Below are 17,946 nucleotides of genomic sequence, written 5' to 3' on the forward strand. Positions count from 1 at the left end.
AACTAATATAAATGACTTTTGATGGGATCTCTCCGGTGACATCTACTGGACAAATCCCATCTTTGCGTGTCAGGTGGCTGTCTCATTAAAGCAAACAGCTGTGAAGGTTGCTCATGCGGTCATCCTGATCAATCCACACGGCAATACGAAGGAAACCTACAGAACACAGTGGTACCAAATGAAGTGCCGGGCACGCAGTGTGTACCTTACAGTTTGTCTTTATTGACAACATGGTTCAAACATACAGAAACGAACCGTAACAAAAGGATGACAACATTGTGGTGTGTGACCTGAACAGCCTGACGTCCCTCTGACTCCCTCGAGCGTGTCGTCTGTGTGCGTCAGTGTGGAATGTGTGCTTGGTCAGGCAGAGGTCCTGTTGGATTGAATGTGTTTCTGTGACGCCTAAACTGTACAGTCAAAACAAAACAAAATAGAAACAAACAAAAAAAGCATGGTGACGCAATGGCAAGGAGTTTGACAGTGTCCCATTACACACCTAATCTGAATGAGCCAATCTCACTGGGTATGTCGACCCGTTTAACTGCTTAAAAACAAAACAAAGGACAACCTCGGTAAATGTGTGTGGATGATAGTCCGTGCCTGCTGAAAATTAACTCCTACAACAACAAACTCAATAACAAACGGACTCAAAAATCTGGTGTATCCTATTAACTATAACAAGTGCCCAGGCTGGTGGTTCTCAGAGCCAGTGCAGAACTTGAGGAGGGGGGGGGGGGGGTCCAGGTTAACCGTGTACAGAAAAAGAGCCAGGCTGCTTCCACTTCCAAATGCCACCAAGTGCCTGTAAAAAGTATGTGCGAGTATGCGTTTAGGTGGGTGTGCTGTTGTGTGTGAAGGTGTTAGTAGCAAAGCAACCTGAGAACTTGAAAGCTGGAATTTACACTCTGTGTGACCAATCAGAAAAGTCATTTAAGGCAGCTTTTTCCTGATGGTTCCTGGCTAAAAACAGTTTTCATCACACACACACCTCCATCTTGTTAAGTTACCCTCCTTATGATTCCCAAGAAGGAAGGAATGCTTTAATCACCTTTAAATATTTATAAGATTTCTCATCATATTGGATGTGGTTAGCTAAAAGTTGGCTGGCCCCTCATCATAGCTCATGCTATCAAAGTCTGACTCCAGCCAGTTACCCAAAGTTAGGAACCCTGATATAAGAGCAGCTATTGCTACGGTTTGGCTATGGTTTCAACTTAACAGCTAATGTTAGCTGGACACTCAACACCCAGTGTCTGCTCACTGATTTTCTGCAGTGAGGTTATCTGCTTTATGATTTCACAGCACACTGTGGGATATGTCACTAATCACAGTAACGTGGACATTGACAATCACGACCTGTCAATGCAGGGACATTTTCCACCACACCAGCATTGATGACTAAATAAATCGTTAATAATTTAATGACAATAGCCAATGAGCTGTATAGTCATTTTGGCAAGAAATGCATGGTGCATCATGACAATATGGTACTTTAATGGAATTAAACTAAATTGTAATGCATCAGAGATTAATCGAATCGTATTGAATAGGTGCTATATCGTTCTGTATCTAATTTTCATTGTGCCCCTAAAATTCTTTATGTGCTCCCAACTTTTTCAACTTCTCAACTTGGGAGCATAATGTGTTAAAGTGATAATCACACCACAGACACCCATATATATATATATATATATATTATACAATTGGTCTTTGGTGTGCTTATTCTGTTGTGTATTGCATGTTATTGTTTTAACTTGATTTTATTTGTATTGTATTTTTTTTTTTTACTTCTACAAGCACCTTGTAACCTTGTTAAGAGGTGCTATCCAAATACTTTTTAATTATTATAATGCGGATGTGGTGGACATATCCCACAGTGCAACATGGTCAGGCATAAGACAATGGGCAGTGTTCTGAATAAACACCTGCATCAGGTTAAGAGGGCCATGCTGACTTACATCAAGTAAGCGAAGGGCCACACATTGGAGATCATACCTGCCAAGTGCCAATGCTCCCGATTTTCGTGGGAGTCTCCTTATTTTTAACCCTCTCTCCCACTGTTATTGGTAATTTCTCGTTAATCTAGTATAATAGTGATACAAATCCAAGGGCTGTAGCAGCTGGAATTCACTAAAATAATTCTGCCTTTTATTGAGTTTTTGTTTTCCTTTGAGGACGTTGGGGGCCGGATTGAGATGGTCCAGGGGCCAGGTCCGGCCCTGGGGCCGTATTTTGTGTGGATTAGAGGCATGGGGAGAACAATGAATGACAACACCATCACCACCTGCCTCATGAGAATACTAAACATCTGGTGGAGAGTAAACAATGTAGACCTGTGGAAAAGAACAAGCCACGATCCCATTGACCTACAAATTCAAAGGACACGCTTAGATATATTGCATGTGCACCATTGAATTCACAGGCGTCAACACCTTTTTGCGTAGTTTTAAATGACAAATCGGAAAAATTGTAAAAAGGGAGTCCCGCATACCGTCCAAACTTGCAAATAAGAATTTATTAGTTCTAAACGTCACGCTACGATAAATGCGTGCAGGTTGGCAGGTCTGCTTAAGTCAAAGTTAGTCAAGTAGATGTTCTACAATGTGTGTCTCGTTTGCTGATAAATAAGACTACATTAACTTGTCGGACTTTTTAGTAGAGCCTGGTGAAACATCCTCTGTGAGAACGGAACATATTGGTCTAGTAGCCGGCCAACTTTTAACTTACCAAAAAAAACACGAGAAAAAAAAAAAGAAACGGAAGCAAATATACTACAAGTTTGCAGCTTCTATTTCATTCAATGAAATATTGACTTGCACATTTTGTAAATCTTCTCTGTGAATCCAAATTTCAGACACAGGTGTGAGTATTTTCTGAGTGTAAATTCCAATATGCAAGCTCACAGGTGTTTCGCTACTTTGAACAGCGTCATGGTCGAGTGTCGTCTTCACAGGCCGATGGTGTAGGAACGTCCGGCTGGGTTGTGGATGGCAGAGCAGGAAGGCTCGGTCACGGCCCACTCGTACCACACCTTCTTCCCATTGTTGCAGCGCCAGAATCGCACCGTGACGCTATCGTCCCGGGACAGGGGGATGGGTTGCTATAAGATGCAAGAGAAAGAGGGGGGTGAGTAGGATAAATCAAGGATTGTTTTAGATAACGGAGGGTTTTAATGAGATGACTGTAAAACTTACTTTAAGCGGGAAAAGGATTGGGAACCAAGAGAACATTCCAGGTGAATGTGTATCTGGCTTGATACCTGCAACACACACACAAAACCCCAAGCTTTTGACAGATCTGATTTTGCAATATAGAGATTAATTTTCAGGCTTTATCCCAGCATGCCGCCATGGCCCTCCTGTTTCTGAAGCAGACTTACTAAGGGTGACATCTTTGTAGAGCGTGGTCTCGAAGTAGCCGGCAAAGCCGTGGAGCACTGAGTTACAACCCACTGGGAATCTGAGGCACTGATAGCGGTTGTTGTTCATATCTGAGAGAAAGGAGAAAGCAGTGCATTATATCACGGTGTGCAGTGTGCTTGTTGAAGGATGTGTGATTAAAGTGTGTGTTGTGGCTACCTGTGGTGGGGTGTCTGAAGGTGAAGCAAGCCTTGGGCTCAGCCAACTGGTGGAAGTTGTGCAGGCGCACGACGTAGGGGGTCTCGAAGTGGCACTCGGGGTCTTTGTCACGCTCCCGGCACCCTCGCACCTCGTTGTACAGCTTGGAGGAGGACAGGGGAGCCAGGAAGGACGTGTAGGAACAGGGGATGCTCACTCCGCCATCTGGGAGTGTGACAGGAGAGACAGAGAGAAAGAGATAGCCCATGTGAGGTGAGTGTGAGAGGCGAGGACGCACGGAGCATAATGGAGCGTAACATGAATCATTTTCATATTGCTTGGTATGGGAAATATAAACAGGTCAGCGTTCACTAGGACTCTGGCTATAGTGTCGGCATATTATGTAAAGTACCTTTGAGGAAGTGCTGCGCTCCGTCTAGGCACTCAGGGGAGAGTTCGTTGTCACCGAACGATCCAAGCAGCTCGCTGACGATGATGTCAGCCTTCTCGGGCGCAGTCCACTCCCGCATGTCACATGACACCACGGTCACCTGATCGCCCCACTCCTCAAAGCGCCAGTTCTCCAGCCTGAGAGAGAGAAGGCTTGTCTGGGTCAGGTAAAGCTTCGCCACAGTGACTTGATCACACCCATCTAAGCACCACTAAAAGAGGGTCATCAGCATCACACACAGACTGATCAATGATTTTCTCCAAATACTAAATGATGCTTTGACTGTGCAGCAGTGGAAAAGGTTAGGTTAGGGGTTGCACACCTCGGGGTTAAACACCAAATTCAAGGACTTTCCGGGACCAATTCCCTCAAATTGGAAAGGACCCAACACAAGGCATGGTTTGAGACTCGGATCAAGGTCAATTACTGTTACAACACCTGTTACAACCCCTTTTATAATGAGAACTAGCAGGCTTTACAGAAGCTCACATACAACAATGAAGAAGAGTGTGTGAACACTTCTCAGCTGTGCTGTGTTACAGTGATGACAGACTATGTGGTCTCTTGCCTTCTATATAAATTCACGCATGTTTGTCTATTTTCAAAACCTTCAAGGCCTTATTTCTCAAATTCACAAACTTTCAAAGTTTTCAAGGACCCGTGGGAACCCGGACACCTGCACCCACTTCAACTAGTGGCAATCAGCTGTTACAGTGCTATTTTACCCCATAAACCAAGAGATTTGTTTTTATCATTGTTGGTGAGGTCACCGGAGGACCTAAAAAAAGCACCACTTGTACATGTCTTTTCAATGCAACTTTCATTATCTGATGACACCAGATTTAACCCATTCATTATCTGATGACACCAGGATGAACCCAAATCCCACTTTGCTCACATTGTGACCCAATGAGCTAGGGGTGCACCGATCACGTTTTTTGCTACCGATCACCGATTGCCGATCGCCTATGAGAAATATCTGCCCCACCGATCACTGATCACGGATCACCGATTAAATACACACACACGGAATAGTGAATTAACACATTTATTAACAGGCTGGAAAAAAGCAATTGGCTGTTTACTCATGGGCTAAACGTTATTAAAATAACCTTATGCAGCCTGGGAACATTAGCTCTAGTTGCATTATTGCAATGCAAAGAAATGTAAAAAAATATATATAAATAAGTTCAAAATTCAAATAAAAGACAATATGCCTTGGAACATTGGCTTGCAGAGATGTTGCATAGCAATTATGCAAAGTAACTACTGTTTAAAGAAATACAAATTAAATAGGTTAACCAATCTATATGGTGTATTCAAATAAAGCCAAACTCAAACCCTTCAAAATAAAATAAAATATAAGGCAATATATGCCTCAGATTTTGAGCTTGCAGAATTATTTCAAATAGCCTAACAATAATATCCGCCCTGCTGTTCAGGATATAGGCTAAACAATGACTTCTAAACAGAAAAACATGGCACTTGCAATATAGCCTATAGTCTACTCTACATCATGCCTACTTGCTTGTTCAGCAAGGTCGGGAGGTTTTTTTTCACAAAGAGCAGCATCTCTGCATTTATAGACAAGAGTCTGTTTCTGTGCTCATTCACAATGTTTGATGCAGCGCTGAACAAGCGCTCACTCTCCACGCTTGTGCAGGGTGCCGACAGGTACGCTCTTGCGACTTTGGCGAGGGCAGGAAAGTGATCCTGGTTGGTCTTCCAATATGCCAGGGGCTGTGCTGTCATGGAGATGGTTGGCTCAGAGAGGTACAGAGCGAGCTGTGCCTGCGCCGCGTTATCATCACGATGGGCTTGAGGCTCTGGGCCTGCTTCTTCCATGGTCTCACCAAGCATCGACGAGATGGAACCGGCTCGTGACACCTTCTCGGCTGGCTCATCTGTGTCTGACTCGGCTGAAGCTGTGGGTGCTTGGTCGGGGTCGGGGTCTGGTTCCGCCAGCAGATCCAACAGCTGTCCCTTGACTTCTGCCTTCAATTGGCTGGAATATAATCTGTCCTTGTATCTTTTATTTGAAGCAAAGAAAACATCACATTAATTTAGCAGCCTATGTTGTTATTTTAAACCAGCATAGAATAGGCAAAACATACCATTTTATTTATGTAGCCTAATCTTAAATAGGCCTAAAATAGTAATATTTTATTCCAAGCAATGAAAACATCACATTAATTTAGCAGCCTATGTTGTTATTTTAAACCAGCATAGAATAGGCAAAACATACCATTTTATTTATGTAGCCTAATCTTAAATAGGCCTAAAATAGTAATATTTTATTCGAAGCAAAGAAAACGTCACATTCATTTAGTAGCCTATGTTGTTGATTTAGACCAGCATAGAATAGGCAAAGGAGACTATTTTATACTATATCCTAATCTTAAATAGGCCTAAACTGATAGCCTATCTTTTATTTGAAGCAAAGAAAACATCGAATTAATTTAGTAGCCTATGGGGTGATTTAGACCTCCATAGAATAGGCAAAGAAGACTATTTATGTAGCCTAATCTTAAATAGGCCTAAACGGAATAGTAGCCTAATCTACTAATCTAATACATTAATTTAGTAGCCTATGGCGTTCATTTAGACGTTTATTTATTATATTTGGCTGATTTATTCTATACATATCTTTGCTGATTATTCTACAAATGTTTTTCTCACCTTGGGTCCATTATAGTTGCCAAACTGTAGAGAGGATCTTTTTCTATGTCAGCAAATCTGCGGGTGACAGCTTCCAGCAGTGTGGCTTTTGACGTCTTCACGCCATGATCCGAGGGGACGTCTTTGCCCAGGACACGTTTCAAAGCCATCACAGAAGGGATGGCATCAGCGGCAGTTGTGGAGACTTTGCTTATTTTCTGTGTGAGTTCTTCAAAGGGTTCCAGAATGGATATTATGTTTTCGATCAGTCCCCACTGGTTTGCAGTGAAGGAGGCAGGTAGCTCAAAGTCGGCTGCATAAGCACTCGATGTCCGTTTTTGTTCAAGGAGGCTTTGCAGCATGTAATAGCTGCTGTTCCACCTGGTGGCGACGTCTTGCTGCAACCTTTTGGGAGTCTGTTGGAGATCTTTCTGCACATTTTGAAGTCTGGAATATGCCAGGGGAGAGTGTTTAAAGTGGCCCACGATGCGTCTCCCTATAGCTAGGATGTCACCTATGCTGCGCTGTGACAGCACTCCTTCATTTACAGCAAGCTGCAGCGTGTGGGCCATGCATGCCAAACTTTTCCAGCCTGCATCTTGCATGGCTTTAACCATGTTTCGGGCATTATCTCGGAGTATGACATGCACCTTTTCTTTCGGGATATTCCATGTCTGGAACATGTTCTCAAATGCCGTTACCAGCGCTGCAGCAGTGTGAGAGCCAGAGAACTCTTGTGAATGGAGGATCACATTACGCAGTTGGAAGTCTGCATCAATCCACTGGGCTGTCAAACTCAGCATTGACATGGGGCTGACATCGGAGCTCCAGATGTCACTTGTAAAGCTGAATGAGGAAACGTTTTCCTTCAGAATGTCATCAATGTGCGAGTACACTGCCTGGTAGAGCTCGGGGAGGGCAACATCGGTGAAATACCTGCGACTTGGGAGGGTGTAGCGTGGCTCAATATGGCCGAGCAGCCGTCTGAATCCGATGTCTTCAACCACGCTAAATGGCTGGTCATCCAGCCCTATGAATTCCATAACTTTTCTTGTGATGGCCTTGGCCTTCCCACTATCACGGCTATATGCGTTGGTGCTCTCTAAAGTGGGTTGTGTCAGCAGCCGCTGTGATGTTTTTTTCTCCTGCTTTCTTTTTCTCATTCTCTGCGGTCAACTCGCCATGCTGCGCTGCGTGACGGGTCTTCAGGTGGCATATTAAATTTGTCGTGTTGAAACTTTTCACCTTGCTTCCTCCACGAGGTATTTTTTCCTGGCACACATTACATACAGCAAGTGAGGCATCAGTCTCACACACTGTGTGGAATTGCCACACCGCAGACATGTTTTGAGGCGAGTAAACTCCGCTGAGGGAAAGGGCTGAGCGCCACGTGTTTTACTTGCTGAGAACTGGGGTGTGCAGCTGTGCGCATGTGTAAGCTACTTGCTGAGAAGAGGTGCGCGCATGTGTTTTTTTTTTTTTGCACCAATTGACTCTGCGGATCGGCTATGCAATCGGCAACATTAAAGGAATATCGGAAACAGCAGATCGCATATTTGAGGTCACAATCGGCCGATACAGATTGCTTGCCGATCGATCGGTGCACCCCGACAATGAGCCAGACCTGCCCAGTTAATGCCTCCTGGTGTGATCAGATGATAACAGTCACAGTGAAAAGACAAGTGTCGCTGTATTTTACCATATGAGGCAAATGGATACATCAAATATGAGTATACAGTACAGCATGTGTCTATGAGCAGAAAGAGTCATACTCCACTCACGTGACCACAGCATTGGGGTTCTTCTCCACGGCGTAGATCCTCAGCTTCCTGTCCGCCTGCCTGGCAGCCTGCAGAGAGGCGTTGACCAGGGGACCCCTCCCTGCCCCCAGCACCATCAGCACCCTGAGGCAGAGACAAAACACAGCACCATCAGCACCCTGAGGCAGAGACAAAACACAGCACCATCAGCACCCTGAGGCAGAGACAAAACACCGTTTCACAAAATGCTTCATGGCCTAACGAAGCTCACAACTGAAAGGTTGGCATTATTTTTCCATTGTGTATTAGCCTATTCCAACATTGATTTGGAACTGGTGGTATCTTAATCTTTATCGGGGCAAGAGAGCTCTGAATGTGGGACGCAATTTCACGAACCATTATCGCTAACGGCAAAGGTGATTTCAACACCGTTTCAAAATCTGAATGCAAAAGAAGTTTTTCGCCATAGACATTCTGGGGACAAATCAAGTTCATACAGAGACTAGGGAACAGCTTACTCACTGAACGTTGGTGTCTTTCTGCTCATCTGGAACTCTGTCTAGTAGACACTTATACACAGCCTGTAGACACAAGACAAAGCAGTCTAATTACTTATACACAGCCTGTAGACACACAAGACAAGGCACACTTATACACAGCCTGTAGACACAAGACAAGGCACACTTATACACAGCCTGTAGACACACAAGACAAGGCACACTTATACACAGCCTGTAGACACAAAACAAGGCACACTTATACACAGCCTGTAGACACAAGACAAGGCACACTTATACACAGCCTGTAGACACAAGACAAGGCACACTTATACACAGCCTGTAGACACACAAGACAAGGCACACTTATACACAGCCTGTAGACACACAAGACAAGGCACACTTACACACAGCCTGTAGACACAAGACAAGGCACACTTATACACAGCCTGTAGACACACAAGACAAGGCACACTTATACACAGCCTTTAGACACAAGACAAGGCACACTTATACACAGCCTGTAGACACAAGACAAGGCACACTTATACACAGCCTGTAGACACACAAGACAAGGCACACTTATACACAGCCTGTAGACACACAAGACAAGGCACACTTATACACAGCCTGTAGACACACAAGACAAGGCACACTTATACACAGCCTGTAGACACACAAGACAAGGCACACTTATACACAGCCTGTAGACACAAGACAAGGCACACTTATACACAGCCTGTAGACACACAAGACAAGGCACACTTATACACAGCCTGTAGACACACAAGACAAGGCACACTTATACACAGCCTTTAGACACAAGACAAGGCACACTTATACACAGCCTGTAGACACACAAGACAAGGCACACTTATACACAGCCTGTAGACACACAAGACAAGGCACACTTATACACAGCCTGTAGACACAAGACAAGGCACACTTATACACAGCCTGTAGACACACAAGACAAGGCACACTTATACACAGCCTGTAGACACACAAGACAAGGCACACTTACACACAGCCTGTAGACACAAGACAAGGCACACTTATACACAGCCTGTAGACACACAAGACAAGGCACACTTATACACAGCCTTTAGACACAAGACAAGGCACACTTATACACAGCCTGTAGACACACAAGACAAGGCACACTTATACACAGCCTGTAGACACACAAGACAAGGCACACTTATACACAGCCTGTAGACACAAGACAAGGCACACTTATACACAGCCTGTAGACACACAAGACAAGGCACACTTATACACAGCCTGTAGACACACAAGACAAGGCACACTTATACACAGCCTGTAGACACAAGACAAGGCACACTTATACACAGCCTGTAGACACACAAGACAATGCACACTTATACACAGCCTGTAGACACACAAGACAAGGCACACTTATACACAGCCTGTAGACACACAAGACAAGGCACACTTATACACAGCCTGTAGACACAAGACAAAGCAGTCTAATTACTTATACACAGCCTGTAGACACACAAGACAAGGCACACTTATACACAGCCTGTAGACACACAAGACAAGGCACACTTATACACAGCCTTTAGACACAAGACAAGGCACACTTATACACAGCCTTTAGACACAAGACAAGGCACACTTATACACAGCCTGTAGACACACAAGACAAGGCACACTTATACACAGCCTGTAGACACACAAGACAAGGCACACTTATACACAGCCTGTAGACACAAGACAAGGCACACTTATACACAGCCTGTAGACACACAAGACAAGGCACACTTATACACAGCCTGTAGACACACAAGACAAGGCACACTTACACACAGCCTGTAGACACAAGACAAGGCACACTTATACACAGCCTGTAGACACACAAGACAAGGCACACTTATACACAGCCTTTAGACACAAGACAAGGCACACTTATACACAGCCTGTAGACACACAAGACAAGGCACACTTATACACAGCCTGTAGACACACAAGACAAGGCACACTTATACACAGCCTGTAGACACAAGACAAGGCACACTTATACACAGCCTGTAGACACACAAGACAAGGCACACTTATACACAGCCTGTAGACACACAAGACAAGGCACACTTATACACAGCCTGTAGACACAAGACAAGGCACACTTATACACAGCCTGTAGACACACAAGACAATGCACACTTATACACAGCCTGTAGACACACAAGACAAGGCACACTTATACACAGCCTGTAGACACACAAGACAAGGCACACTTATACACAGCCTGTAGACACAAGACAAAGCAGTCTAATTACTTATACACAGCCTGTAGACACACAAGACAAGGCACACTTATACACAGCCTGTAGACACACAAGACAAGGCACACTTATACACAGCCTGTAGACACAAGACAAGGCACACTTATACACAGCCTGTAGACACAAAACAAGGCACACTTATACACAGCCTGTAGACACACAAGACAAGGCACACTTATACACAGCCTGTAGACACAAGACAAGGCACACTCTTATACACAGCCTGTAGACACAAGACAAGGCACACTTATACACAGCCTGTAGACACACAAGACAAGGCACACTTATACACAGCCTGTAGACACACAAGACAAGGCACACTTATACACAGCCTGTAGACACAAGACAAGGCACACTTATACACAGCCTGTAGACACAAGACAATGCAGTCTAATTACTTATACACAGCCTGTAGACACACAAGACAAAGCACACTTATACACAGCCTGTAAACACAAGACAAGACACACTTATACACAGCCTGTACACACAAGACAAGGCACACTTATACACAGCCTGTAGACAGTAGACACACAAGACAAGGTACACTTATACACAGCCTGTACACTCAAGACAAGGCACACTTATACACAGCCTGTAGAGACACACAAGACAAGGCACACTTATACACAGACTGTACACACAAGACAAGACACACTTATACACAGCCTGTACACACAAGACAAGGCACACTTATACACAGCCTGTACACTAGGGATGTTCATCAATTATCGAAAATCGATAATTGATCGTTAAGGAATGGAATCGATCATGTGGAATTTTTATCGATTATTATTATATATATATATATATATATATATATATATATATATATATATATATATATATATATATATCTTTTTTTTTGCGGACTAGGTTTGGGTGGAATTCGTTCCTCCTCGCCCCACTCCATTGCACAGCCGACTAACGTGAGGTGGAGCTTCATATAGTCTCTAGTTTTCTGGCTGGGCACGGGCCTTTGTGCCAACAAAACTGTTTTAAACATAGGGAATTCACACCGGCATGCACCGGGGACAGCAGAGTGTTGGAGAGGAGACACATTGAAATAAAGAGTTCATTGAGGAGAACACGTTGTCTTTCGTATTTTCTGCCATAGGCATTCATTTTGTAAAAAATAATAATAATAATAATAATATTAAAAAAATATTATTATTAACTCATTGAGTGCCAATGACGACAATCGTCGTCAATTCAAATAGTAACGTTGAGTGCCAATGACGACGATTGTCGTCAATTGCGTTTTTTGACGGTGGGACGTGGATCAAAGCCAGATGCATCTCCTGTGAAAGTATGGTGGATGTTGAATGTGTAAAAGCTATTTTACAGACACATTAGGTGGCGACAGTGCTCTCCAGATTAGAGAAAGGTGAGGAAAAAAACAGAAGCAGCCGTGGGGACACGGAAACCGCATCGGTATGCATCGATATGCATGAAGCATAACGTTAGCTGTGCCTGCAGCAGCCAATCTGCTGCCACAATTGAGCCCCTCCGTCTCCGCTGCAATAGCCCCTCACATGATTAGTTGTGGAGTTGTTATTATTCTCAGTTGGAAGCGCTGGGAGCCGGTGACAAATACACGCAAAACGCTGTGAAAAAGCTGGGTTTTCAGTGCAGAGCAAACGCAGCACAGAGCCACCAGAGACACACCCACGGAGGAGGGGTTTGCAGTCGAGGGGGGTGGGGCACGCAGGGCAGCATACAACACCGACCCAGACAGCAGGCTCGATGGACAGATTGGTTGGCAAACACAAGCTAGAATATCTGATGCCCACCAGCAGTAAATCAAGACCAGCAAGAAAGTGTAGGGTCTGCACAGCAGGGGCCAGCGCTGCTGGTTGCAGCTAAAAAATATTATTTTGCCAAACAAAATTCCTTTGTTTTCGCTCTTTTATTGAAGGAAATTATTTTTGAGGTGTCACTACATCAGAAAATATTAGCTTCAGAGTCAGTGATGTGCTTGAAATGTTTCATTTCACAAAAGGCTGATTATCTCAGCTTCTAGTCTGAAACGTCTGTTTTTGCTGAAATCAACCTATCTTCTCTGGCTGATAACTAAAGAACGGAAAATGATTGATATCAATAAACTTTTTTTTGCTGATGATACAATAGACTCTCATCGTTCTTTTGGCGTGTTCGGTGTTTACATAGTAATATCACACAATATTCTGTGGGCCTCGAGAAAGCACTGAAAACGCTCTGAAACTCTGGCACTGGGAGCGTCCGTTCTCCAAAAGTGGCTGGCACTCAATGAGTTAATATGATCGATAATTGATCGTTAATTTTCCCGATTTTCGATTATGGAAATTTTTCAAAATGGACACCCCTAGTGTACACACAAGACAAGGCAGTCTATTCAATACGTGAAACCCTTCAACACAAGAAAAAGACCAGCATTTCTACAGCTATGGAACAAGATTGTCCCAGCTCGATGAAAAGAGAGCATGGCACACTGTTGGAGCAAGAGTTCACCACTCATGCAAATGTAAATGATGTCAAGTGGATGTAAAATGTATGTCTACATCAGATGGATTAGAATTGTGGTTTCTGGATGGACTTTCATGTAAGGGATGGAAAAAGAAGCACTGAAAGTATGCACTGTTTTTGTGCTGTGGCTCTTTCCGAAAGACAAAATCCCCCCTGTGGCTAATAAACTTCTAATCTAGTCTGCCCTACACACTGCTAAAGGGCATGATCTGCATAAAAGCAAAAAAAGAGTGAACGTGAGAAAAATGACTTCATTATCTCCTGTCATGGCGAAAGTGCATAATACAGTTTAGTAGGACCTATGGGCCTAGTTTTTGTTCAAATTAAATCTAAACTTGATGTATGACCTTTGTAAAACACAAAAAGTAGTTACTGCTGATTAACTTTGCAGGACAGTATTATGTTGTATAAAATATCAAATGTGTTTCAGTTGCCTCTGTCAGATAGTCTTACCTTCTGGTACTGTGAGTATTTAATAGGGTCCTTTTCAAACACTTCATACGTCTGAGACTCCAAGTTGTCCATAAGAGGCTAATGGGAAGGAGAACAGGCAGTCAGTCATCTGGGAAAAACAAACAAATAAAAACATATCCAAATACGTAAACAAAATGGAACACACACACACCTGGAGTGGGGACTGCAGGTAGTCTTCGTAGCCCTTGGCGAACATCTCGTAGGCGTTGGGTGTGGGCCGGTTCTGGTTGAGGTATTCCAGGTACTGCTGGTAGGAGCGGAAGTCCTTCTCACTATGGCGACTGGTGCCTGTGAAGATGAACTGGGCCTCCAACTGGGAAAGGAGATCGCTGAAGCTTTGGTCATTTAATCTCTTCAAAACAAACACTTCGGCATTTGGCTCCAAAACAACGGCTGGTGAAAATTATACATTTGCACTGAATCATAACGACTTGCAACTACTGCTCTATACCTTGAAAAGACGGAAGATTATTCGCTGATGAGCTTTTGACAAGACAGGGAAGCCCTTCTTATTGGTTAGGAAGATGCTGGTGGGAAGAATGGCTGCTTTGATCGGTTCCCCAAGCCACTTATCGATCACAGCATCGCAGGGCATGTCTGCCCCGACTTCAATAGCTTCAGGAATACAAAAAAATAAATAAAGTAAAAATACATTTTTAGCATCATAAATGTACCACAACCATTCAACCTTCATGGTATTTCTGACATGGCCCCAGGTTAGTGTTTCACAATGTGCTCGCTCACCGAGACAGACCCTCTTGTTGTAGTCACAAAGAGTTCTGAATGAGTGCCACCTAAAAGAGAAGAGGCAAGATAACAAAATGAGACAGGATTTTAAAAGGAAATCAGTAACATCTACTTTGGTGTGGAGCACAGGAAGTGTACTGGAAGTCAAACTAACCAGGCCCAGGTCTTCTCTTCGGTAGCGTCATCCATTAAATTGAGCCTGGCCATGGATGGCTCATTCTCAATGAGCTCGTCACACATGTCATCCGGGGCCATCAGCGGGACGCGGATCCAGAACTGACCAGACACAAATAAAGACAGCAGTTACTTAACTTCAGTTGTCCATGGGAAAGCTGGACAGCAAATAAAACATGAACTGTGATATTAATTCCCAATTTGGCTTTTCTGACATCTTACAGGCAATCTACACATGCATGTGGGATCTGTTTAGGGCTCTGTGCGTTACATTTGAGGTGTGGTGTCCAGTTTGGATGTGGTTTAGCAGCTGACGGGCTAGGTTGGCACAATGGGGGCCCTTCAGAGGGACCATGAAGACTGGCAGACCCAAGTAGGCTGAGAAGTTGAGCTCCTGCACCAGAGCCTGGGAAAGAAACAGGGCAAAGAATGGAGAGAGCATGGAAGGATGAGAGGAGGAGACGGATAATATGGATTAGACAAGGTAGGCTCATTCAAGACTATAAAAGCTTGTGATCAAAGAACTTTCTTCAAAATTAACAACCCAAAAATTGGGACGGTCAAACAAATGGGCCAAGAGCAATGTGCAACTTACAGCTTCTGAGTTCCGGCGTTCCGTCTCGATTTCGGAGTCTGCGTCGATCCATGGAGAAAGCTTTCCAACAATTAGAGTATTCCAATCTAGGCAAAGCAGGATGGATTAAGAATGAGAGAGCATTTGTTAACATGTTACAAATACTTTTGAATCCCTTGAATTACCTACTCTCACAATAAAGAGATTCAGTCTTACTGGCCTTGTCTTTTGCAAACCAAGTGCGAAAAAGGCTGGGGATGACATTTCACCAATACATTGGATCTGATGTAAAAATCCCTTGTATTACTGAATTGGATATTACAGGATAGGGAAGTGAGTTTGTCGGTGGGGTTGTCAGAATGATGTGCATTTACCATCCATCACAGATGTTATGTTAAATTAGCCTAACTCACAATGGCGCAATAAATACTGACAGAATCAACAATGATCAGGCCTAAACACCTGTAATCTAATTTGACATTGCACATACTGTACATCTAGGACTTACTTAGGGACAGCTATGTGCAATCAGATCAACCATGAAGGAAGAAGTTACCGTACTTTAAAAGTTCTGAAAGGAAACAGACGTATTGTCTTTCAACCTGGTAATCAGAGGGAATAGGTAGAAATGATCAATACTCCCACTTGAAAACCAGATTATTTAAAAACACTCTGGCTGGGAGAGCTATCTCAGGGACATAAATACATTATGTTCTCTCTTGTATAGAGACACCAAACTTCATTCATTAAAAAAAATCAGGCAATACTTATGTGTCAAGACATGATTTGGCACCAATTTTCTGAATGATAATCCCCACATCACCTTGGTGTGTGTGTGTGTGTGGGGGGGGGGGGGGTTAAAATTCAATCGAAATCGGTGTAGCTGGGTGGATTACTACTAGATCATGATTATTTGTCAAAGTCAATGTTTTACCAGGTGGGTACGTTTGCCGATAAGCAGGACATTCATTAAACCTTTTTTGAATGGAGTTTGGTGTGCAGCTCCCTCCATAAGAGACAACGGAACATACTGGACAGACAGCACTAACCTCTCCCACACAGCAGCAGGTCTGACCGGGTCTGGGCTCCGAGTCGGGATTTAGCGGGTTCCAACTCAAACTCTCTCCTGAACCTCGGGTGGAACAGGGGCATACACAGGAAGTCAAACCTAGAAAACAGAGACAGAAAGGTCCATGTGATTTAAAAGTGGTTCTTAATGTGGGGTAAGGGGACCACTAGCGATCCTTGAGGGGGTTCCTGGGGGTCCCCAGCAAGCAAACTAATGAATTGTTCAACTCCAGCATTATTTCATTTAGAACACAGATAGAGATTGTAGAAGAATGGCTATTTTGACCATAGCTTCTCTGTTATCTCTCTAACGGTACCTTAAATAGCTACAGATAGTCATGATCGGGTCTACTCTGGACAAAATCATATATCTAAGTAACAAAGATATTCTCAGACGTGGGTCCGAGACTCAAAATCTCGTCGGGAAGGGGGGGGATTCCATGGCCATGATGTGGACTAAAGATTTCCTTGATATGGAAAAAAAGCTGAGAATCACTGACATCAGCTAACGTTAACAGCTGTCTAAAAGCTAAACTGCGAGGCTGTCTCGTTGACGGTACCAGCTAGCAAACACAAGTGTGATAGAACAGCATGTGCAACGTTATGAGAAAAACTGCCTAGGTGGAAAATCTCAAGCATCATTGTGATTGGGCACGTGCTATTTAATTCACCGGTTAGCTTAGCGCAGAAATGATGCTAGCAAACCTGCGTGCCCGGCGTCGCATAAGCTCCGTTTTGTAGAAAAATAACTTGCAAAGTGCAGCACTCTTCTCACCCAAGTTTAGCGCAGGCGTCTAAAGTGTCTGCTACCTCCGGCACACAATTCAAATCTCTCCCGCAGGACACCCTGCCTCCTGTACTGACGGACGCCATGATGATTTCGCCTTCTTCTCCTTCTTCTTCTTCTCCTCCACTGTTCGGTTTACTGGCGGATCGCAAACAACATTATAAGGTGCATACCGCCACCTACTGTACAAGAGTGTAGAGTGTACGTGTTCAATCAAGAGTGTGTACTATTTATGTCGATGGTGTGTACCGGTAATTTATTGGATGGATGGATGGATGGATGGATGGATTGATTGATTGATTGATTGATTGATTGATTGATTGATTGATTGATTGATTGATTGATTGATTGATTATTACTGTCGTGTACTGATGACGTCACT

General features: G+C 43.7%; 1 protein-coding gene across 1 annotated transcript; it reads right to left on the reverse strand.

Moving 5' to 3' along the window:
* Window positions 1–210: 210 nt before the first annotated feature.
* Window positions 211–17,663, reverse strand: prmt5 (protein arginine methyltransferase 5). The gene is made up of 16 exons (XM_083659505.1): window positions 17,553–17,663; window positions 16,759–16,877; window positions 15,731–15,816; window positions 15,407–15,541; window positions 15,116–15,237; window positions 14,959–15,008; window positions 14,666–14,829; window positions 14,366–14,527; window positions 14,194–14,271; window positions 8,952–9,010; window positions 8,451–8,573; window positions 3,973–4,148; window positions 3,582–3,785; window positions 3,383–3,493; window positions 3,198–3,262; window positions 211–3,103 (listed from the first exon to the last, which is right to left on the reverse strand). The coding sequence occupies exons 1-16, from the start codon at window positions 17,648–17,650 to the stop codon at window positions 2,951–2,953; spliced, it is 1,905 nt and encodes a 634-aa protein (XP_083515631.1). The 5' UTR covers window positions 17,651–17,663; the 3' UTR covers window positions 211–2,950.
* Window positions 17,664–17,946: the final 283 nt, after the last annotated feature.

This window comes from Poromitra crassiceps, assembly GCF_964638095.1.
Source record: "Poromitra crassiceps genome assembly, chromosome: 23".
NCBI classification, from domain to species: Eukaryota; Metazoa; Chordata; class Actinopteri; order Beryciformes; family Melamphaidae; genus Poromitra; species Poromitra crassiceps.